At 55.5% G+C, this 26,714-nt stretch overlaps 1 protein-coding gene across 2 annotated transcripts in view; it reads left to right on the top strand.

The window, feature by feature from the left end:
• Positions 1-3,753: 3,753 nt before the first annotated feature.
• SH3PXD2B (SH3 and PX domains 2B) overlaps positions 3,754-26,714 on the top strand; it is a 76,849-nt gene continuing 53,888 nt past the window's right edge. For both annotated transcript variants that reach the window (XM_053926857.1, XM_053926856.1), the window contains exon 1: positions 3,754-3,976. In XM_053926857.1, the coding sequence (XP_053782832.1) occupies positions 3,902-3,976 (75 nt within the window). In that variant the 5' untranslated portion in view covers positions 3,754-3,901. The remainder of the gene's footprint in view (positions 3,977-26,714) is intronic.

Raw genomic sequence — 26,714 nt, 5'->3', positions numbered from 1 at the left:
TGACCCTCTGTGAGCAGTGAGGGGAGCCCGTGAGGGTTTCTGAGCCGGGGAGGGTCATGAGCAGAGCTTCCTTATAGGAGGAAGACCATGCTGGCAGCCAGGAAAATGGAGAAGATAGAAGGAAGAAAATTGCGATCTCCTTCTTGCCGCCCCTGAGACGTAGCTTCTCGCACCCTCCTCCCTGGCCCCTGAGTTCTGCCCTGCAGCCCGGGTACCTAGGACTTTGCTTTCAGACCGGGTTTCTTATAGCCATGATCTGTTTCTCAGGACCACTAAATATTTCCAGGTTTGGCTGTGTTAACGATGAGCATCTTGCCAAGCCAGCCAATCAGACAGCAAATCTTGGAGGGAGAGAGTCTCTTTCCAAGTCCCCTGCCTTTGTCCTGGAATGAAGCCTGATTCCTTCTAGAGGCTGTTGGTGGAGAGAGGCAGAAAAGGAGCAGGACTCGGCTCGCTGGACTTGGCTGTCATCCTGGGAACCTGGGATTTGGGACAAGCGCAGACTGTCAGCCTGGCAGACACCAGAAATCACAGAAAAGACCAGAACCTAATTCAGGTTGATGGATTCGGTGCCCCTTGAATGTGCAGCCTCCCTCCTAACTAAACCTGCCATATGGAATTCTGTGCTTCGTCGACTCCAGCATGGATTTTCTACGGTCTGCAGCTCTCCAGCCTGCGCCGCGCATTTCTGGAACAGGAATTTAGAATAATAAATCAGCTAAGGCAGCAGATTTATGTCTCTGCCCTGTCCTCCCCACGCCCCAATCAGGGAAAATGCCAGCGTTACCAGAAGCATAGTGGACACAGTGAAGCTTGGCGTGAGGAGGCCCCTGGGGAATAGGGAGGGACAAGCGCAAGCCCAGCCCTGGAGGTTTGCTCACCGGGGGTGAGGACTTAGGTTAGAGTTGTGGAGTTGGAGGTGGGTTCATTCATCTCAAAAGCATTTCCCTGGGGCCTCTCCGTGCTGGGCTGTGCCAGGTGCTGGGAGATTTGAGACAAATAAGCCCCATTCCAGCTCCTTGGGAGCTCAGAGTCTGGCAGAGGAGTCAGCTCAATAAAAAGGCAATAATGGCGGTGAGAAGGCACGGTGACAGCCAGGGGAGGAAGCAATTGTCTCTCTGGGAGGCAGGGCTTCCTGGAGGAAGTGACATCCAAGCGGGGCTTCGAAGGCCGAATAAAAGAGGTCAGGGGCAGGCAAAGCGGGGAAATAAGGATGCTTATTTCCAACGCATGGAGATAGGGGGAAAAAACAGAAGGCATTTTCTTCTGGTGATCACAAGTCATTTCTGTTGTTGGTGCAGGAGGAAAACGGAGGCAACTGGTGGGAGATGAGGCCACACACACCGCCAGGGGCTGAAGAGGAGGTCTGGACTAGGAAGGAGTGGAAGTACTTTAGGGCAGAGTTAGGGTTAAAATTAGGTTTGGGGTTTACCTGCAGTTAAAGAGAGCATTTAAGTGTATCAGATTGGCCAAGAGCAAAATAACAAAATTGCTGTTTAAGTAAGGCAGACGTAACTCTGCTGCCTTAGCTGATTTACATGTGCTTTCCATGTATTATCTCATTTAGGCCTCAGAACAAGCCTAAGAGGTCAGGGTCATTGCTAACACGTCTTATCTTACAGATGGGGATGTAAGGGTGTGGAGAGGACAGTGACTTGGCCTAGGTCCCACACCTGGCATGTGGCGGTTGCCAGGGGCGGGGAGTGGGGGAGGAATGGGGAGTTAGTGTTTAACGGGTACAGAGTTTTTTAGCTTGGGAAGATCAAAACACACGGGAGATCGATGGAGGTGACTGCTGCACCACAAAGTGAATGCACTTAAGGCCACTGAGCTGTGCCCTGAAAAATGGTTAAAATGGTACATGTTCGATCTGGTATATTTCACTATGATTTAAAAAGAAAGACAAAGGAAGGGCCTGGAAGCGCATAGGTATTGCATCTTCAGCTACGGGCAGGTGGGGAGGGAGGTCTGTCCTCTGGAAGAGGTGAACCCACCCACAGGGGCTGTGGACCTGGCTGGGCTGCGCAGTGAGCTCCTGGGGGCAGGTCTCACTGCCTTTCTGGGAAAACTGAGGAAGCTGGCTGATTCACAGATTTCCTCCAGCGGCTGCGGTCTGTGGTTCTGCCTTATTAGGAAGGCTCTACTCATGCAGAGGGTGAGGTAAAAGGCACGGAAAAGCCCGGCCTTCATCATGCTGGACATTTCTAATCCTTACTTACGACAGTGCGTCGGAATAATGTGTCTGGCGGGAGTGACACCCTTGAGCGTCCTGTCAGGGAGCAGACGCTGCACTTGAACTGGGTCACCAAGGAAAGTTTACCCAGAGTCTATTTACAAAGGTGTGCGCAGAGCATGGGGAACCCAAAGGAGTGATGGTGTGGGTGAGGGAACCCGGAGGGACCCCGCATGGGGAAGGTGCCTTTGGTAAGGACGCCTCTTGCAAGAAGGGGGCTTGGGGAATAAATACCCAGACCTCTCTCCTCCCACCCTCTGCCTCCTGCTCGGGCCTCCCACTGGCCAAGCAAACACAACAGGAATCCAGAGGACAGCCTTGGGACCAGAGCAGGGTGGCAAGATCTCTCAATGAGTCAGAGGGGCACCTGGAGGGACCTATCCAAAGCGAGTCAGCACCAAAAACACACCCAGCGACCTGGCCAGGGCTCCTCTCCTGGGTGATCCACCAAAGGCTGACCCGAGACCCGGGATCAGAGGGAACCCTGGGCTCTTTCCGGCCTGTAGGGGAGCTGTGTGGTGTGTTGGAAAGAGCCCTGCTCACTAGTGTGTGAGAGCATTGGCCAGGGTGATGCGTGCATTCGCTCGGCCATTTGCTCAGCTCACCTCTCCTGAAAAGGACGCGGTGCCCAGCCCGGACTAGGAGGCACTGGATGAAGTGAGGGTGCCGCCCCGCCACCCTCAACGGCAGCCTGTGAAATACGCCTCCACCAGCTGTGGGGGTCTCAGGCTGCTCTCAGCCGCCTGCTCTGCGAGATGGGTTGGCTCACCGGGGTTTCCTCCCAGAGTCCTCCTGGGAACTCAGAGAACGTTTTTGCAAAGAGGGAGGCACCGCACCTGGCATGGAGGAAGTGCTCCACCTTTTGGGGCTAATGGCCCTGTTAACGAGCACCCACCGACCCCTCCTTCACTCGCCACCCTGTTACCCTGTTGGAGGGAACTGTTGCAATATATTATATGGTCCTCCACTTGTGGCAGGTTCCTCTGGCTTCCTCCCTGTCTCTTAGACTGCAAGCCCAGGAGAGGCCGTGGGTCCCCTGCCCTTCCCGGAACCCCTAGGGCTTGGGGCTGGGTTTACAACCGGCAGCATTTGCACACTGCCAGCGGCTTCCCAGGCTCTTCATTGCGAGGACAGCCCTGGTTGGTAGGCAGCACGACTCGGCCCATTTCCTAGATAACTGCTGAGTCCAGAGAGGTTAAGCCACTCGCCCAAGGTCACAGAGCCGGGATTTGAACCCGGGAATAGGGAATACCGCCCTCAAATACCGCGCTGGACCGCAACTCCTCCCGCGCGTTGGGCGCCAGCACCGACGGAGGCGGTCCTCCGCGCACGGACGGCGGCCGCGCGCCCGCCCCCTCCCCCGTCGCGGCCGCCGGGCGCGGGGACAAAGGCCCGGCGGAGGCCGGACGTGGGGCCGGCCAGGCCGCGGCGGGGCGGGGGTGCGGGCCGGGCCCTTTAAGCGGGGCTGGCCAGCGGCGCGGGGGGCGGGCCGGGGGCGGGCCGGGGGGCGGAGGCGCGGCGGGCCGGGCCGGAGGGCGCGCGGAGCGGAGGGCGGCGGCGGTGGCGGCAGCGGCGTCTCGTGCTCGGCCCGGGCCCCGGTTCGCGCTCTGCCCCCGGCTCCCGACCCGCGCCCCCCGCGCCCGCGCTCGGCCCTGCGGAGCAGCGGCCATGCCGCCGCGGCGCAGCATCGTGGAGGTGAAGGTGCTGGACGTGCAGAAGCGGCGGGTGCCCAACAAGCATTATGTGAGTGTCGCGCGGCCCCACGCCCCCTCCAGCCCTGGCCCGCGGGGGGCTGCCGGGAGCCCCCCGGCTCTGAAAACTTCTGCCTCCGGGCCTGGCCCCCGGACCCCCTCCTCGGCACCCCGCCCCCGCCCGGCTGCCGCGCCGCCCGGGTCTCTCCCGGCCCCTCCCCCTCCTCCCTTCGCCCCGCTGTCGCCCGGTTCCCGTCCTCCCTCCTCGCCCCCCGATCGCCTCTGTGCCGCTTCTCTGATCCTCTCCAGCTCCCCTGCCCTACCCATCCGCGGAAAAGTCTGGCCCCAGCCGATGTAGGGGACGGAGAGACAGCGAGAAAGGGGCGTCTGGTCTCAGGGCCCCCCACCCCCCGGGGTGCACAGGCACTCGGACCTTGGTGAACAGCCACAGGTAGCCCTTCCGGGGATCGCCGAGCTCAGCCCCGGCCTCCGAGAGGAGCGGGGGAGGGGGTCTGTGAGAACGCACCCTTTGAGTGTCTGCACCTTCAAAAGGCTAAAAAAAAAAAAATGTCCCCACCCCCTGTCTCGGATGACTTCACAACGGAGAAAAGTTTTCTCCTGGTGTCTCCCCCTGTGGAAGGGGAGTCTCGTGTAGGGCTGGGGGGGGGGGACCTGAGGACCTGGGCCGGTAGCTGCACTTTGCAGATGGGAAGGCTGAGGTTCAAAGAGGCTGCAGGTTCCAGAAGGTGGGACTGAGTCCAGGTCTTCCCTGCCTCTGGAAGGTGTGACTGGGGCAGACAGTCTCCTGCAGGTGGGAAATGGCTTCCTCAGCAGCCTCGGAACTGAGTCCCGGGGCTTCAAGGGGCCCTGGGACCATCTCAGAGGTTTGGGGTAGAGGGATAATGGGGCTGTGGGATGTTGGGCCCAAGGGAGGCCTTGGGGAGGCGTCCCTGCTGGAGGGAGAGGGGCTGTGTCCCGTGGTGGTGAGAAGGGAGCCCTAGCAGCGCCTGGCTGCAGGGAAGTTCACCAGGAAGGAAAAAAGAGCAAGAGGGAGGGAAAAAAATCCTAACAAAGAAGAGTAGAACAATGAATAGCAAAGGGCGTTGGCTGGCTAAATTCAGCTCCTTGGCCTCCCCACAAGTCGCCTTTGGGTCTATTTTCTTAAGAGGCTCCCTCTTATAAAGCAGATCGACATGCCCTCCCCGAGGAGCCTATAAAATTCTGAGAGGAGAGAGCTGGAACCCACTCTGCACTCTACGAGGAAGGGTGTGCTGCGTGAGCCTGTGTTGTTATTGGCTGGGCAGCTAGTTATTCAGCCCTTCGCCAGGCGGTGGGAAGCTATTTCCTGGACCTGTGGCATCTTTAAATAGAGTGAAGTTTCCCTCGATTCCAAAACTAGGTTAAATTGTCTTTTTCCTTTCCTTCCTTTTCTTTCTTCCTTTCTTTCTTTTTTTTGTGAACTGTTTCGAATGCTGCCAAGTCTTGGTTTCTTGTTGGAGCCTGTTGAGAGTGTAACCGAGCTGCCTCTTTGGTACGAGACAGTTTCACCCACATGGCCATGAGCGGGTGTCTGACATACTCCCCGCTGCCTCCCACCAGCTCTCTGAGCTGGCACAACCAGCACGGATACCGCCACCAAGAACCAGCACCGTCCTCCACTCCCTCCCTCCTGCCGTCTCTGGTCCCACACATAGCTGGCAGAGGTTCTTGAGTCCACTTCACAGATGAGGAAACTGAGGCTCAGAGAGGTGAGGTCCCATGCCTGAGGTCACAGTCAGGGGTAGAGCAGGGCCGTAAAGCCAAGTCCGTTGGACCCCAGAAGTGGTGTTCCGCCAGACCACACCACCTCCCAGATCCCGTACCCTCAGAGTTTCCCCAAGCGGCTGCCTGAGAAACCGGGAAGTCTGCCACCCCTTGTGACCGACCACCTGAGGCTTCTGTTCCCTGCTGGGTCAGACCCCTTTCTGCCGGTGTTTGAAGGTGCTGCAGTGTTGAGAGGCATCTTTCTAAGCTTTCAACCACTTTTTAGGAAGCTCTTGAGACAAATCTTTAAATGTTCAAATATGGATTTGAGTTCAAAATTTGGCCTCACAACTTGCTGTGTGGCCTCTCGGAGTCTCGGTTTCCTCATCTATAGTCTGGGGTGAGGGTGCCCACTCCCTGGGGGGAGGGACCATGTGACTGGCAGAGTGGGCTTTCCATAGCTGTTCAGTGCCTGCCTCCCTGCCCCGTGGTGCCCATGTCACCTTGGTTGGGAACATGCTGAAGTCACATGAGGAGGGGTTTCGCCAAGAACTTGTTTTCCCGCATGTGGGTTTAGTCACTCTAGTGATTCAAGGTGGCCTCTCTCCCTCCCCTCCAGCCTTTTCGGTTCATCGGAGGAAGAGGGGCATGGGTTGAACTGGAGCCTGAGTCATCCACAGCAGTGGAGCAGATTTCATGCTGTGATGGCGGGGGATTGGAACCCACCGGAAACTGCCAGCAGCCCCCGCTCCTGTTCTTACGCCGTACCCACCCCACCACTCTGGGAGGAATTGGCGTGAGGCAGCCGTTGGCATGGGTCTGGGCTTCCATCCCACTTGGTGCCCTCCTTTCGGAACCTGGCCCAGCCACCCTGGAGAGAGTGTGAGCAGATGCAAAGCCCGCTGTGTCCCCTGCCCTATACCCCCTCCAAAAAAAACCCCAATGTCCTGACTTTGCTGTTTATTATTCCCACACACTTTTTAAAAATAGACTTTTAGATAGGTTTTTTTCCTTCAACAGCTTCATAGAGGTATAATTTCCATATTGTAAAATTCACCCATTATAAGTGTACAGTTTGCTGCTTTTCTAAAGTAACTTTGTAGAGCTGTGCAAACCTCACCACATTCCAGTTTGATACATTTCTGTCACCCCAAAAAAGATCCCTGTACCTGTTTGCGGTCCATCCCCTCCTCCTCCTATCCTACGCACCTTTTAATGTTTTTACCTTTTTAACACTCCCCCAAATCTTGTAGCAAATGGCTTAAAACTATATAAAAACATTATACTTTGGAGATCTCTGTTGCTCTCTGGCTCCAGTTCCTTTTAACTGCCGGTTAATATTCCACATATGAATCCACTGGTGTTTATCTGGGCTCCTGTGGGACCTCTCAGTTGTCCACATCACGGAGCTGCTGCTCTGCACGTTTGCCCGAAGTGGGATTGCTGGGTCCTGGGTTTGCATTTTCGCCTTCTCTTTCACATCCCCACCAGCAGAGTCTGTGGGTCCCGCTGTTCTGTGTTCTTGCTGACATTGAGAATTGTGGAACTTTTTCGGTTTTTGCCAGTCTGGGGGGTGCAGAATAGTACCTCATGGTGGTGTCTGCTTTTCGCACCTTTATGGGCCGATTGAGTATCCTCTTCCTTGAATTGCCTGTTTGATCTTTTGTTCCCGTTTTTTAGGATATGGGGTATTTGTCTTCCATCAGCTTGTACAGTGTGTTTATACATTCAGGACCCTGACCCTTCAGGGCATTGCATTAGCGTTCCATTTTCCCCTTGTGACTGGAGGCTCAGAAAGGTGGAGCCACTGCCTGAGGTCACACAGCAAGGAATGGCAGTGTGGGGTTTGAGCTAGGTGCCTCTGTGTCTGGGAGAGGCAGCAGCCCTGGGACCCCACCCCTGAGCCAGGTGACCTTCAATGGGTCACGTAAGCTTCTGGACCCCAGTTCCTCCATCCTGGCCCTTCCCTCGTCCCCCTGTGCGCAGCGCCTGGGTGCGTGAATTACAGTAGCTGCCATCCCTTCGTCATTCTCTGGGTTGTTTGTGCCCCTGCAGTGATGGGTTGGCAGCCCCTGCATCGCCCACCCTGAAACCTCCCTCCTCCCCAGGCCAGGCTCAGAGAGCCCAGGGGTTGCAGCTGTGAGCAGCTGAGACCCGCAGGGTAGGGCGCGCCTGGTTAGGCGTTACTGGTATTCTCTGCTGGCTTGTGGGAGGCTCCGGCCGGCGCGCTCAGTGGTCTGGAGCAGACTGTGAATCTGCCACCCACTTGAGCTGCATTGTTTGCCAGCCGCCGGCTGCCTCGCGCCATCCGTCCCCGGCACCCCAGTTTGCAGAAGCACGCAGAGCCGCGAACGTGAGTGGGGAGAGCTCGGGCATTAGAGACAACACGCCCGGGCACTCGGCCCTCAGACTTGGTTCTACATCTGTCACTTGAGTGCGGGGCCTTCCTTCCAGGGCCGCTGCGCCCTTCTGTGCCGACATGTGCCCCCCCGTCTGCGCTCCCACCCTCCGGCGCAGGGGTGGATGCCAGCCACAAGCACAGTCCGTAGGGCTCACCGTGACCTTCAGGATGAAAAGACCTGGCTTTGCATCCTCTCCAGGCTCCCGGAGCTGGGTGATCTTGCCACCTGGGGTCTGGAAGAGGGAGGCGGTCATCTGCTTGCCCACAGTCCAGGGCAGCTGTGAGGATGAACCATTCTTACGCAGCACTGGGCGCGATGCCTCCTGTGTAGGAGGCTGTCAGGGGAGGTAGTCCTGATGAGGACTGGTAACGATGCCCATTGCCGTGGTCCCAGTCCCTCTGCCCCTTTCCTGCCAGCTGCCCTGGGGCGTGCTGTGAGTTTTCCACTGTCCTTCATTCGAGAAGCATTTATGGAGTGCCTGCCCGAAGCTGGATCCCCTGCTGCCGCCGGCGCAGACCCTGAGCAAGGCAGAGCCTGTCTACCTGCTCCGCAGGTGTGTTCTTGTCCTGGGCTCTGTCTATGTCACACAGAGAAGGTGCCCTCAGTGGGCATGAAGGCCCTGTGGGTAGGTTTATTTAAAAATGGTTATTGGAAAAGCAGCGGCCCGCATCCAACAGGGGCACACCATCCTGACCCCCTCCCTGGCCTGGGGCTGCCAGGGGCCAGGCTCGCCCTCGCCTCACCTGAGGGACCGTCTCCGTGGCTGTCCCAGCCTGCTTCTCTTATGCTCTGGGCTCCTGCAGCTGTCTCAGTACCAAACGAGGTGGCACTTTCACATCGCCAGGGTACTTACGTGTCACTTGAGTTCAAACCTTGAATCGGCGCCAGTCTGTGCTTCTGGTAAGCAGAGAAAGTATGCCAGACAGCCTGGGTTCAAATCCCTGCTCTGCTGTCTCCCAACAGTGACCTCAGACAAATGACTTACTCTCTGCACCTCAGTTTCCTCATCTCTAGAATAGGAAGGATAATAGTCCCAATTTCGTAGGGCTGATGGGATTAAATGGGGCTAGCATACAGTAAGGGCGGGATAAATACGAGCTATCCTAACGTAGTATCTTAACGGAGTATATACTTTGCACCCTAATGTCTATGACAGTAAACAGTTGGTAACCACTTAAACACCCCTCGGTAGAGGACGAGATGAATAAACTGTCCTACTCTGTACTATAGCCGCATGCTAGAGTGCCATCAAAATGGTAACAATGTATTCAGTCTTCTGTCCTGGGAATAGTACATAGTAAAAGCTGGTTGCAAAACAACAGACTCGGGATGATTCCCACCTGATTACAAATTGAGGAGGAAAATCTGTATCTGTGTGAGCACAGAAATACAGCGGATAAAATATATGTCATCTTTTTTGTTGTCTGTGCTTTTCTCTGTTTCCCAAACGTCCTGCAGGGAACACATACTTCTGTTTTTAGTAAAAATAAAAAAATTAAAAAAAAAACAGCGAGGACTCATTTTAAAAAAGCCGTGCCTGGCTGTGGTGGCGGCAGCCAGGTGCCACACCCTGCTGCCCGACGAGGCCTGAAGCTGCAGGCTTGCCCAGCTCCTCCTGGGCTCCTCCCGTACCCTGCCGCAGAGGGAGGTCTCTGCCTGTGGCTTTCCAGCCTGAGAGCCCAAGAAGTGGAAAGAGATGAGTTTAAAATACCACGAGGGAAGGCCTGAGCAGATGCTTTTCTAGTTAAAATGCTCCTCGCTCAGCGAGCCCGGGCCCTGGTCCCATAGCGCCTGCAGCTCAGCGGGGTTGGAAAGAATCACAGGTCTGAGTTCAATGCTCTGCCCGCCGAGGTCACAGGGGCACCAGAAAGGTCATCCAGGCTAGAGCTGTGCCCTGCACCCCACTTCCCTGGGTGTTTCATACTTCTGCGTGTCAGCCACCTGGAGGTGCAGGGGAGTCCACAAGCAGCCCCGTGACCACCCTGCCCGAAAGGACTAGGGGCCCCACGCCCACTAGTCATTGTACTTCTCGTCCAGGACAGTCGTGTCCCGGTTGCAAATCCGCTTGCTCTTCCCTTGGAGACAAAGCTGTGGTCGGCAGAACGGTGCTGCTTTCCGTGACTCAGTTTTCTCCTGCCCCAGCCCCCCGCTGAGCATCCGGTCGGCCTGGTGGGTTTGAGCGGCGAGCGGTAAGCACCCACCGTGGCCAGAGGAGAGAAGACAGGCTCGTTAAGGAGGCCTTGTACCGGAGGGTTGCACTCGCCGCTTCTGCACTCAAAGACTGGGTTCCCGTCCGGTTCCATCATTCACTGGCTGTTGGCACTGAGCCTTCTCCTCTGGGAAGTGGGTGGCTTTCAGGAGGAAATGAAAGGAGGTTTTGTGCAAAATGCCTGCGGGTGGGTGCTTGTCCTTGGAGCTTTGCAGCTGGGGGTGATGCCCAGGACCTAGGGCCCTTTGGTGGGGTCAGCCAGTCCCTGGGTGGAGCTGGCATCCCTGCCCCCCTATCGTGACGTGGGGACTGGTTGCTCTAATACACTCAGGAGGCTCAGCGTCTCCCACAGCGGACCAGGGGGCAGGGGCCAGTATGGTTCACTCCTCTGGGGCTCAGCCTCGGCGGGGAGCCCACAGGCCTGTGCTTTGCCTAGAGCCGTCATTGATCCCCCACCCCATTCTCCTCACTGCAGGGTGTTCTCTGCCAGTACTTGCTGGCCCAGATGCGAGCCAGCGGGTGGGGAGCCCAAGCCCAGGGCCTTCTTCGTGGAGAATTGAGAAGGGACTAGTGGTGCGTCTGCTGTATGTGGGCAGAGCTCTACCACCCGCATCTGCAGCCCCTCTCCGGCCATCCCAGGGCCCAGGGTTGCCAGGCTCACCACCTGAAAATGCGGGAAGCCCAGTTAAATGTCACACAAACATGCACGATTCGGGGCACACTTATGCTAAAAAAAATACTCAGTGTCTACTTGAAACTCAGATTTTTGCGGGGCATCTTATACTTCCAGAACCTCCACTGTCAAAAAACCAGCAACAACCAAGAAACCTTTGCACTTTTTAATGTCAACAGTGTTTCTTGAGAATTCTCTGCACAGACATGAGTCCCTCCAGGGCCAGGCGCCTTTAAGCACAGCGGTGATCTGTAGAGATGCAAGCCAGGGATTCAGACCTCCAGGTCAGTGGCTGGGAGGAAGCAGGTCAGGGGGCGTTTCAGGGCTAGTCTGGCACTTGGGGAGTGAGCAGAGGCCCCTGCCCTTGGGCTCTTGGAAGTAGGACTTGGAGAAGATGACACAGCAGAGGTGACGCACGGCAATCGCAAAGCACAGGGGGATGTTGCCAAGTGGAGAGGGGTGAAGGAATTTCAGGTGAAGAGAAGGAGAGAGCAGAGGAGCAAAAACTGGTTTGTGGCGTGTTTGAACAAAGCGGGGCAGATCTGAGTGATGGAGCTGAGGCTTGACAGGTAGGCGGGGGCCAGAAGTTTCTGGGGCTCCTGCCTGGGCCAGGAACCACAAAAGAAGACAAGGCATGGACCCCGCCCTCAGGAGGGCCAGGGGTGGGGGCCCCAGTGCACATGGGCTGGGATGGGGCTCAGGACCACAGGTGGCCAAGATGGACGTCACAGGAGTGGTTGAGAGGAGCCGGTTCTCCGCTTGATGGGTGGAGAGGAAGGCCCTTCACAGGAAGAATGGAAGGGGCAGAGCACTGTCGACCAACACGGGAGGCTGGGGGAAGAGTAAGGAGGGCTGTGTGAGAACAGAAGATAAAGATTAGAGAGAGGGAGGGGGGCCCTGGCTGGTGCAGCACAGTGGATTGCATGCCCGCCTGTGGACTGAAAGGTCACCAGTTCGATTCCCTGCTCAGGGTGCGTGCCTAGGTTTCGGGTTTGATCCCAGTCGGGGTGTGTCCAAGGGGCAACCAATCAATATTCCCCTCTCTCTCTCTCTTTCTCCCTCTTTTCCCATCTCTCTAAAAAATAAATAAATATGAAGGAAAGAAAGAAAGAAATTTGCCCAGGATCACACTTGGCTGCACTGCCTGTCATTGACTATAAATAGGGCACAGTCAACTCACCCCAAAACTCAAAGAGAAGCATTGCCTCAAAGCACATGAGGGTAATATTTTCTATTCTGCTTAATTAAGCAGCACTGCGTGGACCCCCCGCTCACTGCTCTGGCAAAGGAAGCTTGAAGCCCACGCCGTGGCGTCACCATTTCCTCCTTCCCAGCCAAGGTGTGAATCAGCAGCCTGTGGCTTCAGGCCACCCTTGGCTGCCAGTCAATTGCACAGATGTGGTTTTTTGTCTGTCCTCAGCCAGGCCTGGCCCTGAGCCCGAGAGACACTGAGATGACCGGGAAGCCTTTGTCCTCATAGAGGTCACGATCTGGACCTTGTCACCGCAGCCTAAGGGCTGTGACGGGGACTGGGGTGGGGCTGAGGGGTCAGGGCAGGGTCTGAGACCTGGGCTCTCCATTCCCTGCTGGGACAGACAGGTGTGCTCTGAGCCAGGGTTGGAAGGAGATGGGTGTTCTGGGACAGGGAAAGCTGACTAGCCCACTTCTTCCTATATGGGTACAACTCAGAGGGTCCTTGAACTTGGAAGAGGGAAAGCATGTTTTTATTCTAACCTCCAATAGTAATATAGCATCCCCTTCATTATACATGAAGCCAACGATCGTCGGTGATACTAGGGATTCCTGTGACTTCGTCACCAGTAGAAATTCACCCATATTCCTGTCACTTCATAGTTTTTCATAGATCCCAGTAGATCATTTATACTCATCGCTGCTTCGAAGGTGTGAGGTTACTTGACCCACTGATAGATCCTGTTGTTTATTGCAGTGATACAGGTGTACGTGCTTTTATTTTGGAAACATTTTTATTATGATGTAATATAATTAGTTTCCCTTAGAACCCTGTGAGCATTATTTTACTCGCTTTAAGTCATTCTGAGAAAGGGCCCATGGGTTTCATCGGAAGGGTCTTTGGCGGAGAAAAAGGATAAGACTTCCAGGTAGACGTTCCAGAATTTGGGCGTGGAAGCCCGACGGCGGGGGTTTGACCTGGCTCTGCCGGTTACCGCCGGAGTGTGTGACCTCAGTAAGTGATTTAACTTCTCTGTGCCTCAGTTTCTCCATCGGTAACATGAGGGGAAGAATAGTACCTACTGCAGGTTATTTCGCATAAAGGATTTAGAGCAATTACCTGGTCCATAAAAATGCTGAACAAATAGTTACTTATTAGTATCACGTTTACCATCATCATCACCACCATTAAATGACTAGGGATGTGTGTTTTGACTGAGCAGCCCCGGATGGGGTGACACAGGTGGCCTGGAATGACCACACATTGGGAAACATACTCTCAGTGGACCCGCCCAGGATGCGCCCCTAAGATGTAAAGTGGTTTTTCCCTAAAGACTTATATATTTGGATATTCAGCAATGGGGTAATTAAGATGATGTTGAAAATAGTCTAAATGTTTATCGTTGGAGGCTTGATTAAATAAATGATATAGAGCCTTACAGGGGATTCGTAAGGATCCTTTAAAAATGGTTTGTTCAAAGAATTTTCAGTGAAATGGAGACATGTAAATGTATAATACAAGTGAAAAAGACAAATTGCATATACAGTGTGACCTTCATCTCGAAAACTTCCTCACTGGTGTACGGAAGAGGGCGCTGGGGAGAGGTGTGGCCAAAGCCTCTTCTCTGGTGGTAGAAGCGTGGACAGTCTTAAGCCCTTGGCCTGCTTATCGCCAGCTGGATTGAACTCCTAACGTGACCTCCCTGGGCCTTACTTGCCTCCACTGCACGACGGAAACAGTGTAGTCGGTTGTTGGGAGCAGTTGCCTTGCATTATATTTTCGTGTATTATCCCAGCTTTCTCTAGGTGGGGAGAGGACAGTGTCGGATGGTGGAGTCAGGGAAGCTTCAAGGAGGGAGGAAGAAGGAGGGGACCCTGCTTCCCTTGCGCCATTTTTCCCCGTCTCAAGGATTAGTGTATGGGGCACGAGAAGCTGGTACAAATGCCGGCACTGAGGCTCGAATTGAGGTGGGGAGAAGCGCCTTTGCCAGATGGGGAGGAGCCCAGCAGTTAGGTGTTCAGGGCTCGGTGGCCAAGGGCACCCACAGAACCAGGCCCTCAGGAGCCACGCTTGATTTCATGCAGGAAAAGGGACCCCTTGGCTGTACAAAGTTTGGGACCTGCTTATGCAGCCCCTCCACCTTATCTGGGGCAGGAGCCCCACTTCCATGAGGACACCCGCCTGGGGTGCACACGCTGGCTCCGTCACTTTCTCGCTGTGTGATTTGGGGCGGGTGCATAACTGCTCGGGAACCTGTATGTTTCCTCTGTCGATGGAGGAGTATCCCAGTATGTGATACCTAATAAAAACTTAGGAAAGAAGTAACTGTAATTCTTAGTCTAGGCCGATGGGCACAGATGGCATCCTTTAACTTCCTGGGATGCTCTTAGGTTGAACCATAGGAAATCATCGATTTTTGTCAAGGGGCAGTTTCACTTGGTTCAGCCTAATGACCTGGGTTTGAGTCGGGCCTGAGGAACCCACTCTGCCGACATGGAAGGGGTTAAGGGCCACCACCATACTGGACACCTTATGGACATTACCCCCTTTGCACTTTACAACAGCCCCGAGAGACAGGTAACAGTATTATTAGCACCCCCGTGCTACAGATGGGGGAACCGAGGCTCCTAAGTAGCTTGCTTGAGGCAGCGGTGTAGCCAGGGTGGGAACCCAGCTCTGTCCAACCCAGAGTCTGGGTTGTTTGCATTGTTGCTCCCTCTCGAGACTGGGCTGCCTGCTCCACGTGGCGTGGCCTCGCCTTGTGGCTGGGAGAGCTTCCAGCCTTCTCTCGGGCCCCTTGGACCCGTGACGGTGGACTGAAGCTCCCCAAGACGCTGCCTGGGGGAACCCACGTTTCTTGGCCTGGTTTAGACAGTCTCAGCTTCTGCAGTGTGCTGGTGCAGTGTCGGTGGCTTTGGTTGGGGGGCTGGAAAGTGACAGTAGGGACTTGTGTCTGTTCTTATTCCAGACTTTGGGGATGTTCTTCCCAAGCCCTCCTGTTCACATGTTGAGTTCAGGTTCTGGCATCCAAGCTCTAGATCCAGACACAGCCCCCACCCCACCCTCCAGCCCTTGCCAGTAGCCCCACCAAGGAAGAGCCAAAGTGACCCCTGGAGGCCGGAGACCAGGCAGGGAACTGTTGCAGAGACCTAGGCTGGTGGTTGCATCAGCCTGAAGCAAACAAGGCCATCGGCTTTTCCAGACTCAGTTACCCCATCTGTGAAATGGGGATGGCAATAGCACCAGCCCTGAAGGGCATAAGGATTACCGTATGTTGCCCTGTATGATGTGCACTTTTTTGCCCACGTTTTTGAGGGAAAATAAGGATGAGCATTATCCATGGATATGACGAATGCTTAATCCTGTGTATAATGCGCTCCAAAACGTGGATGTGCGTTACACGCGGCAGAATATGGTGATTGACCTGGGCAAGTAGTAAGGAAGTGCTCGTTAAACGTGAGTTCACGTCGTTTTGCTGATTTTCATTTTGTTAAAAGGGAGCCTCTGGGAGACTCTAAGGAGGAAGGGAATCGGGTCAGAGGCTGTGTTTCAGAAATATCCCCGTCGGAGGGGGCAGGAGGGCCTGAAGGAGGGTATACGTCCAGCATTTAAAATGGGGTGGCTGGAGCCTGAGCTGAGCTACTGTGGCTTGAGGGGAGATGGGGAGGAGGCAGCCAGGATAACCCAGGAGGACCCAGGATAAGAGTCAGTTGCCGGGACTCCCTGCTCTGTCGTCCCCCTGTGCCTCCCCAGCTACCCTGGCCCCCACCTCCTTCTCCACTGAGCCCCCTCCAACTGGGAGGTCCCGCCCAAGTCCCTTTGACCTCCCTTTTTTCGAAGGTGCTGGGCTTCAGGGGTCTTGTGACCCCTGGCTGGTAGGATCAAGACCAGCCAGGCCTCTGTACCCACTTTATTGTCAGTGTCCCTACTGGCTGTCGGTAGGGGGAGATGGGATAGCCACCCTTTATTGGGTACCACCTACTATGTGTCAGGTGCTATGCTGAGGGCTTTGCATACTTGAGTCATCACCCCACGAGGAAGGTGCCACTGTGCCCCCATTTCCAGGTAAGGACACAGGCTGAGAGAGAACCTGCCCAGGCCTGTGCAGCCAGGACGTCAAAGGCCAGGATTTGAACCCAGGCAGTGTGAGGGGCTGGCTGGGATCAAACTCTGGGTAGTTTGTTTGTTTTTTCCTTAACAAGCACCCTGCAGCATACTGAGCAACTGGGTTTGAGAATCACTGTGGGGGGCGGTGAAGGGGGCTGGTGCCATGCACTAGCTTCTGAGCCCCTTTACTCTCCATGTTACAAAGCGCCTGCTGCTCGCCCAGGCTGTGCCTGGCTTCACGTTTACTTTTCAAAACAGACGTAATTGCCCAAAGTCATCCAGCTGGTGAGGGGTGGAGGCAGGATTTGAACTCAGCTCTGCCGTTCTTCAGAGCCAGGGGCAGTGAACAGTCCACACAACTCGTTTCTTTTGTTGGTTAGGAAGGGGCATTCTGGAATCAAACAAACCTGGGTTCAAATTCTGGCATCTTCCTTAAGCAGCTGTGTGGGGCTTTGGCCAGTGACTCAACCCCTCTCAACATCAGTTTTCTCTGTGGTGAAATGGGCTGGATAGTAAGCTTCGCTCCAGAGGGTTTCCTGAGAGCAGAGGGCTGGGGACTGAGCAAGTCTAAGCGCTCCTTAGGTGTTGGTCCTCCCTCAAGATCCAGGGCAGTTCTCCCCGCTCTGGAAACCTCCCTGAGCTCTACCCGCAGGCTTAGTCCTCAGCAGCTCTGTGCTCCCGCAGCAGCTGTGAAGTGCTTCTTAGGGGACCCGTGGCCTGTGAGAGAATTCTGCTGTCTTCTCTCTTGAGTACCTACTGTGCACCAGGCACTGGGCTGGGCCATTTAGGTGAGAACTGAGACCTATATGACCGCATGTCCTAGACTTTTCCCCACTATGTCACAGCCTGCGCTGGGTATTGGCTTTACCCCTACTGCCTGCATGCCTGGTGCACAGTGGGTGCTTGTGTCGGCTGCCCAGTTCTCTGTAGGCAGCCCTGTGAGCACCGGTGAGGCCTGAACTTGAGATCTCTCACCTCTGTTTCCTGCCTTGCTCTGGGCCCCTCAGAGGGAGGCCTAACGGCCTTGGGGAGTGCCACCGCCCTGGAGGATTTCCTAGAAAGCCAGCCTTCAGGTTGTTTTCGGCCGAGTCCGGGCTCCAGCTGCCAGCACCTCTGCTTGCCATTGGAAAGTTCCCCGTGCCGCTTTGGGCCAGATGTGTCCAAGGACGTGAGCTGGCAGCCAGAGGTCCCGGCTGGAGCTACATGCCCGGCCCAGGACGTGTTTCTACCAGCTCCGCATCTAGAAGAATGGAGGTACTCGGCCAGCTTCCCCTGCAAGTGGTTCCTGCCGCCGGCCATCTGGATCAGAAGCCGGTAGTGAGGGGGAGATGGGCCCCAGGGGCGGGCAGGCCTGCGTGTTCGGGCTCATGGGCAGGAGCAGTTGATCGGCTTCACAGTGTGACATTCCTGCCTTTGCCCATTCACACAGCTTACCTTGAAAGATGGGAGTTGGCCCGGGGAGACGGACTCTGTCCGAGCCTGCAGGGCTCACCGATGTAGTGGGACTATCGGGAAGGGCACCGCCAGCTGCCTGGAGTCAGGGCCTGTGCCCATCACCTGTTGCATCCTAGCTCGCTTCACCCTCAGCCAGCCCTGGGAAGTAGCTACTATTACTCTGTCCATTGCACAGATGAGAAAACGGAGGCTTGGGGCCGTGAAGCGACCACAGAGGCACACGCCATAAAGCCGAGATACCCGGCTATTGTAAAGCCAGTGCTTGTCTTTCGTTTGTTTGTTTGTTTCCTACATGACAATAAAGAGTAAGGATCATTTTGAATTTTTAGTTTACACGCGTGCAGGGAAATTCCCTTTTCTGGTTTAGTGTTCCACGGGTGTCCGTGCACATGCAGGTTCTTGTAGCCATCGGCACAGCAATTGCCGTGGAAGCAGAGCAAGTCCGTCGGCCCCCGGAGTTCCCTCGGGCTGGCCTGGCTCTGTATGGGGGGTGGGGGCAGCCAAGGCTTCCGCCCACAGTGGAAGCGGCTCCCATCCTGCTGTTTCTCTGCCTGTTCAGAGGAGCCCTGGGGTGAAACGCGGACTGGTCCCCCAGGGCCGGGCCCCGTGCCCGCATTCTCCTCTGTGACAAAGCCGGGTCTGTTTACCGTACCCTTGGCAGCTTGGGAGCCGTTCATTCAGCCATGGCGGGAGCGTCGCTCCTCTCCATACCCCAAGAGACCTGAGGGAGGTCACCTTGACTTCTGACCACGTGGCCCCAGCTTTTTATCTATCTGCCTGCCCGTCCTTCAGCCTGTTTGTTTCCTGACAACCCAGTGTCACTGGGCACGGGGAGGACTGTGGCAAACTAGACAGACCTCGTCCCGGCCCCTTGAAGGCTCCCAGAGGAGTGGGGGTGATAACCACCCAAGGAGAAAAGCACACCAGAGGGATGCGTGCCGAAAGGAACGCAAGCCGATCTCAGAGAAATGAAGACCCACCTGCTCAGCAGGTGAAGGGAGAGGTGGCCTGCCTGAACCAGCAGCCTGGCCAGGCGGGAGCAGGAAGAGGTCCCCAAAACTGCAAGACGAGCCTTTGTCGTCTTCCTGGACAAAGCTGGAAGCCCCAAGAGGCCAGGGGCTTCTGTCTGCCTGGTTCACCGCCATATCCCCAGCCCTCGGAAGGGGGCCTGGCACGCAGGAGGCTCTCTCTCTGTATTTGCTGAATGAACAAATGAGTGGCCCAAAATGTTGCAAGTGGAGCACCGAGACACAGCTCAGTTTTCACTTTAGAGAAAGCACTCCCCCCTCCCACCTCCCGGCCAGGCACCCTGCTGCACCAGGTAGCAGGTCAGAGACCCTCAGCTCCAGCGTCCGCCTGTGCCTTTGCGGCGTGCCCCCGTGGATGAGGCGCTGAGGGAACGCAGCCCTACGCCCGAGCATCTCGTCTGCCACAAGCACGTGTATTCAGGCCCTGTTCCAAGCGTGCACTAAATTGAAAAGATTGAGAAAAAGAAAAAAGAAAAAAAATTGGACCCTGGCTGGTATGGCTCAGTGGATTGAGTGCCAGCCTGCAAACCAAAGGGTTGCAAGTTTCATTCCTAGTCAGGGCACATACCTGGGTTTCGGGCCATGTCCCTGGTCTGGGAGCACGCGAGAGGCAACCACACATTGATGTTTCTCTCCCTCTCCTTCTCCTTTCCTTCCCCTCTCTTGAAAAATAAATAAAATCTTTTTTAAAAAAGAAAAAAACTGGCAACTGGCCACTCCCAGTGCATCTCTTGCTGTGACGCCTGAGGTTGGTAATCCCTGAGGCTGACGGGACAGGAAAGCTCTGGCCTTGGAGAGGAGAAAGAAACAGGACCTTGGAGGCTAAAGGGGCTGGGGTTGAATCCTCTGGCCTTGGAGAGGAGAAAGAAACAGGACCTCGGAGGCTAAAGGGGCTGGGGTTGAATCTGATGTCACCTGCTTCCCAGCTGCATGAACCCAGGCCTGGCGTCTCCTCCTCTCCGCCCTGAGGGTGGCCCCGCCATCCTGGCAGGCCTTTCGAGAGGGTTGCACACAATCTTCATTAAGCACCCAGCATGTCGCTGAGTCTGCCTTTGGCCCCCCGTCACCTGGGTCCGGCCTCACTCCGACATCCCGTGATTCCCTCCTGGATCTCCAAAGCATTGTGACACTTGGCAGCTTTGGTCCGGGAATAACTTTAAAACATGAACACGTGCTCTCCAGCACTTCCGGTGGTGATGCTGCTCTGCGGTGTGGGGAACTCAAGCTAAGCAGGGAGTTGCAGTTCCAGAATGAGGTTGGGAGCGCTGACCTACATAGGCCAGATGTTGGGCAGACAGCTGGGGAGAGCCGAGAGATGGGAACCAAAGGGAGCTCAGCTCGTAGGCTCCACGGGGAGCAGCAGAATCCTGTTTCCCATCAGTCAAGCCTGCGGAGCCCATCCAACTGCCAGTGCTCGCAGCTCCCACTCCCTCTCTCCTCCTCTCTGCTCCCTGCCTCCTGTCTGTGCTTCACCACCTTCGGCTGGAGCAGCCTATTGCCAGAGAAGTGATCTGGAGCCCAGCCAGTCATTCCCAGGCTGCTCCCAGGATCCACCAACCCAGAAACCCAGCCAGTGTGGGAACCTGATGGGGACGGGGTAGGGTCACACCCATCTTTCAAAGGTGATATTTTTAAACCGAGGGCTCTAGACTCCTGGGCACCCTCGGATGTATTCCTGGGAGCCTCCTTGGCAGGAAGTAGGTTCGTCTGGAACTTGTAACTAGCGCTGCTGCTAACTTCAGGGCTGCGTGTGCTTTGGTGTTCGGGTTGCTTTGGCTGCAGAGTAAGACGGCTTTCGCCGTCCTGGGCTAGGGGCTTGCTGCAGGCACCGTGTGGCCTGTGAGCAGAAGCTGTTGCCCCTCAGTGTGCTGCATGAGCAACTGTTCCCCTCCCTCCACCTAAAAAGGGCTTTGCTCTTTCTCAGGCTGCTTCCAGCCCTCCTCCCTGCTGGCTGCGGGGCCTCCCTGAACTCATAATCCCAACCGTAAAATCAGCAATGGTCTAGAGCAGGGCTTTCAAATCTTTTAAAGGCCTGGAACCCCCTGCTGTTGGCCTGTGCAGGCCGAGGAGGACTGTGGGCAGTGGAAGAGCCCAGGCCCCATCTAAAGACTGCCTATGGCAGTGGGGACCCACGAGGTCTGGTGACGGGCCCTGCAGGCTGCTGGGTGACACCCTCGTCCACATATAGGACGCTCCAAGCGGTGCCGCCCAGTGGAAACCAGGGAAGAGAGCCCAGACTCCCAGCCCCCTCACCAGGGTCCCGGGGCTTCTTGCAGGCCCAGTGTGACTGCCAGCCTAATCACTTCTAAGAACTCTCCAGATTTAAAGTCATCTGGGCAAGTCATTGTGCAGGAGGCCCAGAGGGGCATGAGGATCTTGCAGGGAAATTTGAACCCTGTCGTGGACGTGGCAAGAGGCCACGGCAGAGAGTGCACCGCCGAGCAAGTCACCGCCCCTCTTGGCCCCTCCGCTTCCCCGTTTGTAAAATGGAGGGGTTGGCCTAGGTCAGGGATGCCCAGTAATCGGCACGCATCCCACCGTTCTGGTGCCCCTGGTGGACGTTGCTCGTGGATCACCGAACTGTCTTGCTGGTGCTGTGTCTCACAGCCCCTGCCCAGCTGCCCCGCTGGTGCCTTCTCGAGATGTTTGCTTCTGTCTCCCAAGTCGTTCCAGGCCGCCCACCAGCAGTGTAGAGCCGGGGAGGGCTTACAGCTGGACACAAGCTGTGGGCTCCGCGACCCATACACAGCAGCGCTCCCCGTGGAGTGAGACTGGCACGGGATGCCACGCAAAGAGCCCGTCCTCATCCCTGAGCCTCTCCCGCACCAGCACGACATGTGACGCCTCTGCAGACCCCTCTGCTACACGTCCTTAAGTCAGTGCTTTTCTTCAAATGGATTAGCTTTTTTTTTTTTTAACTTAAATTATTTTTAAAGGGAAACTTGAGCTGTCTACCATACATGGAAAACCAAGAGCGCTTGCCAGACACAGAAGGAAACTAAACAGAAAGGAAAAAGAAAATCGGCGTGTTAAAGCCCTTCCTGGCTAGTGTTGCCTGCTCGGCGGTCCTCTGTCCCTTCCTGAAGAAAAGAGGCCAGCAAGTGGTGGAGAGGGTGTGGAAAAGCTGTTCTTGCCACCTTTCTGAGGATGCGCAGGGACTGGCGGGAGCTAACTTTCTCACCGTGGGGCTCCCTGTGTCTTAGTCCCGAGACCCCGTGTCACCTAAAAACAGCTCCCTGCACCCCATATGCCTGCATTCCTAGAGACACAGGGATTCAGGAAAGACCATCACCTCGAAAAGCCCTTGGATCAGACCCTTCCGCACCCCCACTTCCAATCCTCCCCCCAAAACTAAACCTCTGGTCACTGCAGCCCAGACCAAAATGGAACCCCGATGTCCTGCGGCCACCAAGGCGGCCCACCCTTCTCATTGATTCCACCCGGGAACGGGAATGGCAGCCAGGTCTTCGCCAGCCCTGGAAACTCCACCAAGTACGTTTGCGAAGCTGAGTGAGATTGGAGGGTATTTCCCCCGAGCCACAGAGATTTTATTCATGTGCCAAAACACCTCCTCCCGCTGTCAAAGGTCAGGGAAGTATGCGATCACAGCGCCCGGGAGGTGGGGCAGCCACTGTGTCGTGTTCTGCCCTGGGGACGGCGTAACCATGGAGTTCTGGGGCCGGTCCAGAGCCGCGGCCATGGGCAGGGGTCTGGGCCCACTCCTGGCCCCCGCTTAGCTTTGCCCAGGCCTGGCTGCTGGTGTTTTTCAGTGGCCTCTAAGCTTTGTTCTGGTTGAAATTTTTATTCGTGGTTGAACTGACTCCTAGGCGGTTGTCACTTGGAAAGGGGACCTAAATCCCTGTGAGCTTACAGGGGGTCCTCCAGGCCCTGGCAGCCCCCACACCATTGGGTGAGGCTGGGCCTGCCAAGGGCGCTGGGGATGAAGGAGTTAGGACGCGTTCATGGAGCATTCTCTCTGCAATCCAGCCATAAGCGGACCTCTAACCAATGTAGATTCCATTTCTGGAGCTTTCAAAATAAATCTCGCCCCATCTTTACAATTACCCGTGAGGCGGAAGGGCCAAGCATCCCCATTTTCCCGAGAACACAGAAGCTCAAAGAGACAAGGGACTCGCCCTAACTCAGAGTGAGGTCAGGCACAAGGTCCCACTGCCATGCCCCTTCCTGCCACCCCCGCCGGCGCCATCAGCTGTAACTACGCCCAGTAGGTGCCCCGTGACCCGGAAGGATGTTCGCCACAGAGCAACGGCCTCACGATTGAGCCGGGGTAGTGGGAGAAGATGACCTGGAGTTCAAGGCCATGGGCCTGTTTCTTCTGTCCTCCTGCCCTGGGGATGGCATAAGACCTCCGAGGAAAGTGGCATCTCTTTTTTTCTGATTATAAAAGAAAATTCATTGTAGAAAATCTAGAAGCTACAAGAAATCTTCAAGAACAGAATTTTTTAAGAGTTCTACTTATTTCTACTAACCCAGAGCAAAAAAAGATATATCTCAATGGTATATATATATATATATATATATATATATATATATATATGCATATATATATATATACACATACATATGCACATCCATGCATATATGCAGTGTGGTCAGTCTGCGTCATTCTCAGATTCCCCTTTTGGAAACATGCCTGCCTGCTGAGATCTGTGTCTCGTCCAACATGGATACTGTAGCACTTTCGCGGTCGTTTGTGGTCACGGACATGAGCGTAGCAGCAAAACCGTTGCGTCCTCCGAGGTGCACGTTCCCAGCTGAGGTTGAGTGAGGTGATGCTCCACCTCCCTGTTTTCGCTCTTATGCTCCGGACAGGTGTCTTTTTCATGCTCTGTCTTTGTGCCACCTTTTTCTTTACATTCGTGTGCTTTTCCTTGGTCATTTTAGGGTTTAAAATGGCCCCAAACGTAGCACTGATGTGCTGTCTGTTCCTAAGCTCAGGAGGGCTGGGCTGTGGCTTACAGAGAAAATAGGAGGGTTGGGTAAGCTTCATTCAGGAGTGACTTAGAGTACCACTGGCCATGAGCTCAATGTTCATGAATTAACGTGCTTTAAATAAGGTTTCTCTAAACAGAAACACACAAGGCTATGTATTGATTGGTTGATGAAAATGTAACCAGAAGCTTGTAGGAACCTAACCTTCTATTTCCCCTAGAAGCAGTGGTCCAGTATTCGCCAAATCAGTGTCCAGGACGACTTTATAGATTATAACTACACAAACACTTATATTTAGATACAGTGTATATATATTTTTTGAGATTGAGATTACAATGCATTAGCCTGTCCTTTTTACCTGCTATAGTGCCTGAACTTCCCCCTGTACATCACAGAATTCTAGTAGTTACAGAAAAAATTCTCTTCACACCCAAAGGGGAAATAACAGGAAAGCCCAGGCCCTCTTCGTGCGTCATAGAAGCCGTAGGTGGGTGGGTGGGTTCTGAAAGCAGGAACTGGAGGGATCTCCTTTCTCTGCAGACCACAGGTCTGTGACAAAGTACAGAGGTGGCCCGACTGCAGCCATCCTCCCTGGTGGAGCCGGCATGCTCAGGTCTGATTCCAGATGCCTGAGGAGAACAGATTGGCTGGCCCAGATCAAGCAACCATCCCCGGGCCAGTCAGCTGTGGCCTTGGGACAGGGAGGACTGGTGGCATTTCTGAAGTGGTGGGGTCCGTGATGGACTCTCGGCACCTACCGGGGGGGCTTATTTTTCTTTTCTGTCTCCTGAAAGCAGTGTAAGTTGAAGAAAGGGGCTTCTGGAGGCCCAAAGACAGGAGTCCGAACACCACGCATGAGCAGGTGGGGTTCTCCATCTTCTCCATGGCCTCTCCTGGCAAGCGTGGACTGACCTGGGACTCAGGGACAGTCCTCAACCCCTAGGCAGGAAGTCCAGCGCGAGTGAAGTCCTGACACCGTGCAGGCTCACGGTTTTGTGGTAACCTGGGATTTGGACCAGACACGGAGCTCCCCTCCCCTCAGGCTGCAGCCAGAGGGTGGGGGTGGGAGGGGACAGGGCGCTGAGTCATCAGGCAACTCAAGAACTTGTGCTCCAGGCTCAGATGACCTGGGCCTGCATACCCAGCACTGTGGAGGGCAGTCCCTCTGCGCCCCCTTGGGGACAGGTGGGTGGCTGTGGGAAGCTCACCTGTAGAGGCACTGAGCAGAGATGAGGTCCCCCTCTGCTCTAAGTACCTGTGTTTGGCTCACAGTGCTGATGATAATGATAGCTTCTCTTTACGGAACACTTACTAGATGCCAGGCACCCTGCTAAGCCCTGTATGCACATGTCCTCATTTAATTGTCACCCCAACTCGGAGGTTAAAACTATTATGTTCCCCAGTTTTTACAGAAGAGAAAGCTGTGTGGCAGAGAGGTTAGGCCACTTTCCCATGACCACACAGCGAGTTGAGGTGGAAGCAGAATCCAGGCCATCTGAACCTCTGAACCCCACAGGCCACCAGCACACACTCCAAACAGTTAGGAGAATGAGCGGGCATCTCCCTGTTGGCCAGCAGGCCAGCTGCAGCCAGCTGATGGGGCAGGGGCCTGATGCCCTGGTGTGGCAAGGCCAGCAAGGTTCGAGGTAACCTGGATCAGGTCCTCTGCACTTGTGACTTATGACCTCAGGTAAGTCGCTGCACTGCTGCACCTCCGTCTGTCGCTAGGAAAACGTGTGCCGTGTTAGTCTGCAGGTTCGTGGGGACCTGGAAGAAACCAAGGCCCCGTCGTCTGCACCACCTCTTCCCCGAAATCCCTGGTGTGGTGCAACCCCACCCCACAGCCTGCCTGTCACCACCACTGCATCTCCCCAAGGACTTAGAGGAAGTGAAGAAACCTAGGACTCCGGGCCCTGGGGACACTGGGCCCTGGGGGGACCAGGCCTGGGGAGTCTGGACTTGGTGAAGCACATAGACCGCGTGCTGAGGTTGCATAAGAAGTGATTTCAACCGTGGCCGGTTCCTGATCAGAGCCTCCAGTGGGGGAGCAGGGGAAGACTCCGTGGCCCCCAGACACCAGTGTGTGGGCTCTGTGCTTCCTCGTTCCCAGCGAGAGGCAGCCCCAGCTGCTCCCTGAGATTTCCCCAGTCTGGGAGGGGCTGGGGGAGGGGGATGACATGGGAAGATGCTCGGCTCCCTTCCCACAAACCTCAGGCCTCGTGCGTGAGGCCTCAACTGCCCAGGGTCTGGTTTCTTCTCACATGTTCACAAAGTGTGGATCTGAGACATTTGTTATCTGAAAGCCAGGGTTGCCTTGGTCCCAAGGAACAGAAACTAAAAGTGGCTTAAACGCGAAAGGAAGAGATTGGGTTTCTGTCGAGATGACGTCACGGGACTCAGCCCCTCTGCCCCTCTCACTCTGCATGCTCCTGAGTTCAGGTGCTTCCCATGTGGTAACTCCTCCCACAGGCACTGAAGTGGTGGGAGAGGGGCTTCTTCCCTGGTCGGGCCATCCCGAGTCCCAGCAGAGAGTCTCGTTGGCGCAGGGACAGGCAATGCTCTGGTTAGCCAGCCTGGGGATACATGCCCACTCCCTTTCACAAAGGCAGCAACGGAGGGGGGTGGGGTGGGGTGGGGCAGGGGTGACCCTCCAAAGAAATCAGGTGCTGTTACCAAAAGGAGAAGGGGGGGAGTACGGGATAAGGAGGGACACCAGACAACTGCCACCTAAGCAAGCAGGGTGTGTACATCAGTCACTGCAGTGAGTCCTCAGGGGAGGTCACTGCTCCCGTGATGGAGAGAGGGACACTGTGTCCAGAGAGGCCGGCACCTTGTGAGTCTCGCCCAACAGCAGAGCTGGCATGGGAACCCGGCGTGCCTGCTCCTTCACCGGCCCCCGAGCCCTGGCAGAGCCACAGCCCTGTGCTGGGACACTTCTCATTCAAAAACGAGGCCTGTGCCTGAAAACGCAGGCGTCAGCTTGTGTTCAGGGGTTGGTTCCAATAATCCAGTTAGACCTGCCGCAGCG

The sequence above is a fragment of the Desmodus rotundus genome, chromosome 6 (assembly GCF_022682495.2).
Source record: "Desmodus rotundus isolate HL8 chromosome 6, HLdesRot8A.1, whole genome shotgun sequence".
Classification (NCBI taxonomy): domain Eukaryota; kingdom Metazoa; phylum Chordata; class Mammalia; order Chiroptera; family Phyllostomidae; genus Desmodus; species Desmodus rotundus.
Note: the sequence above shows the minus strand (reverse complement) of the source record. Positions and strands in the feature narration are given on the sequence as shown.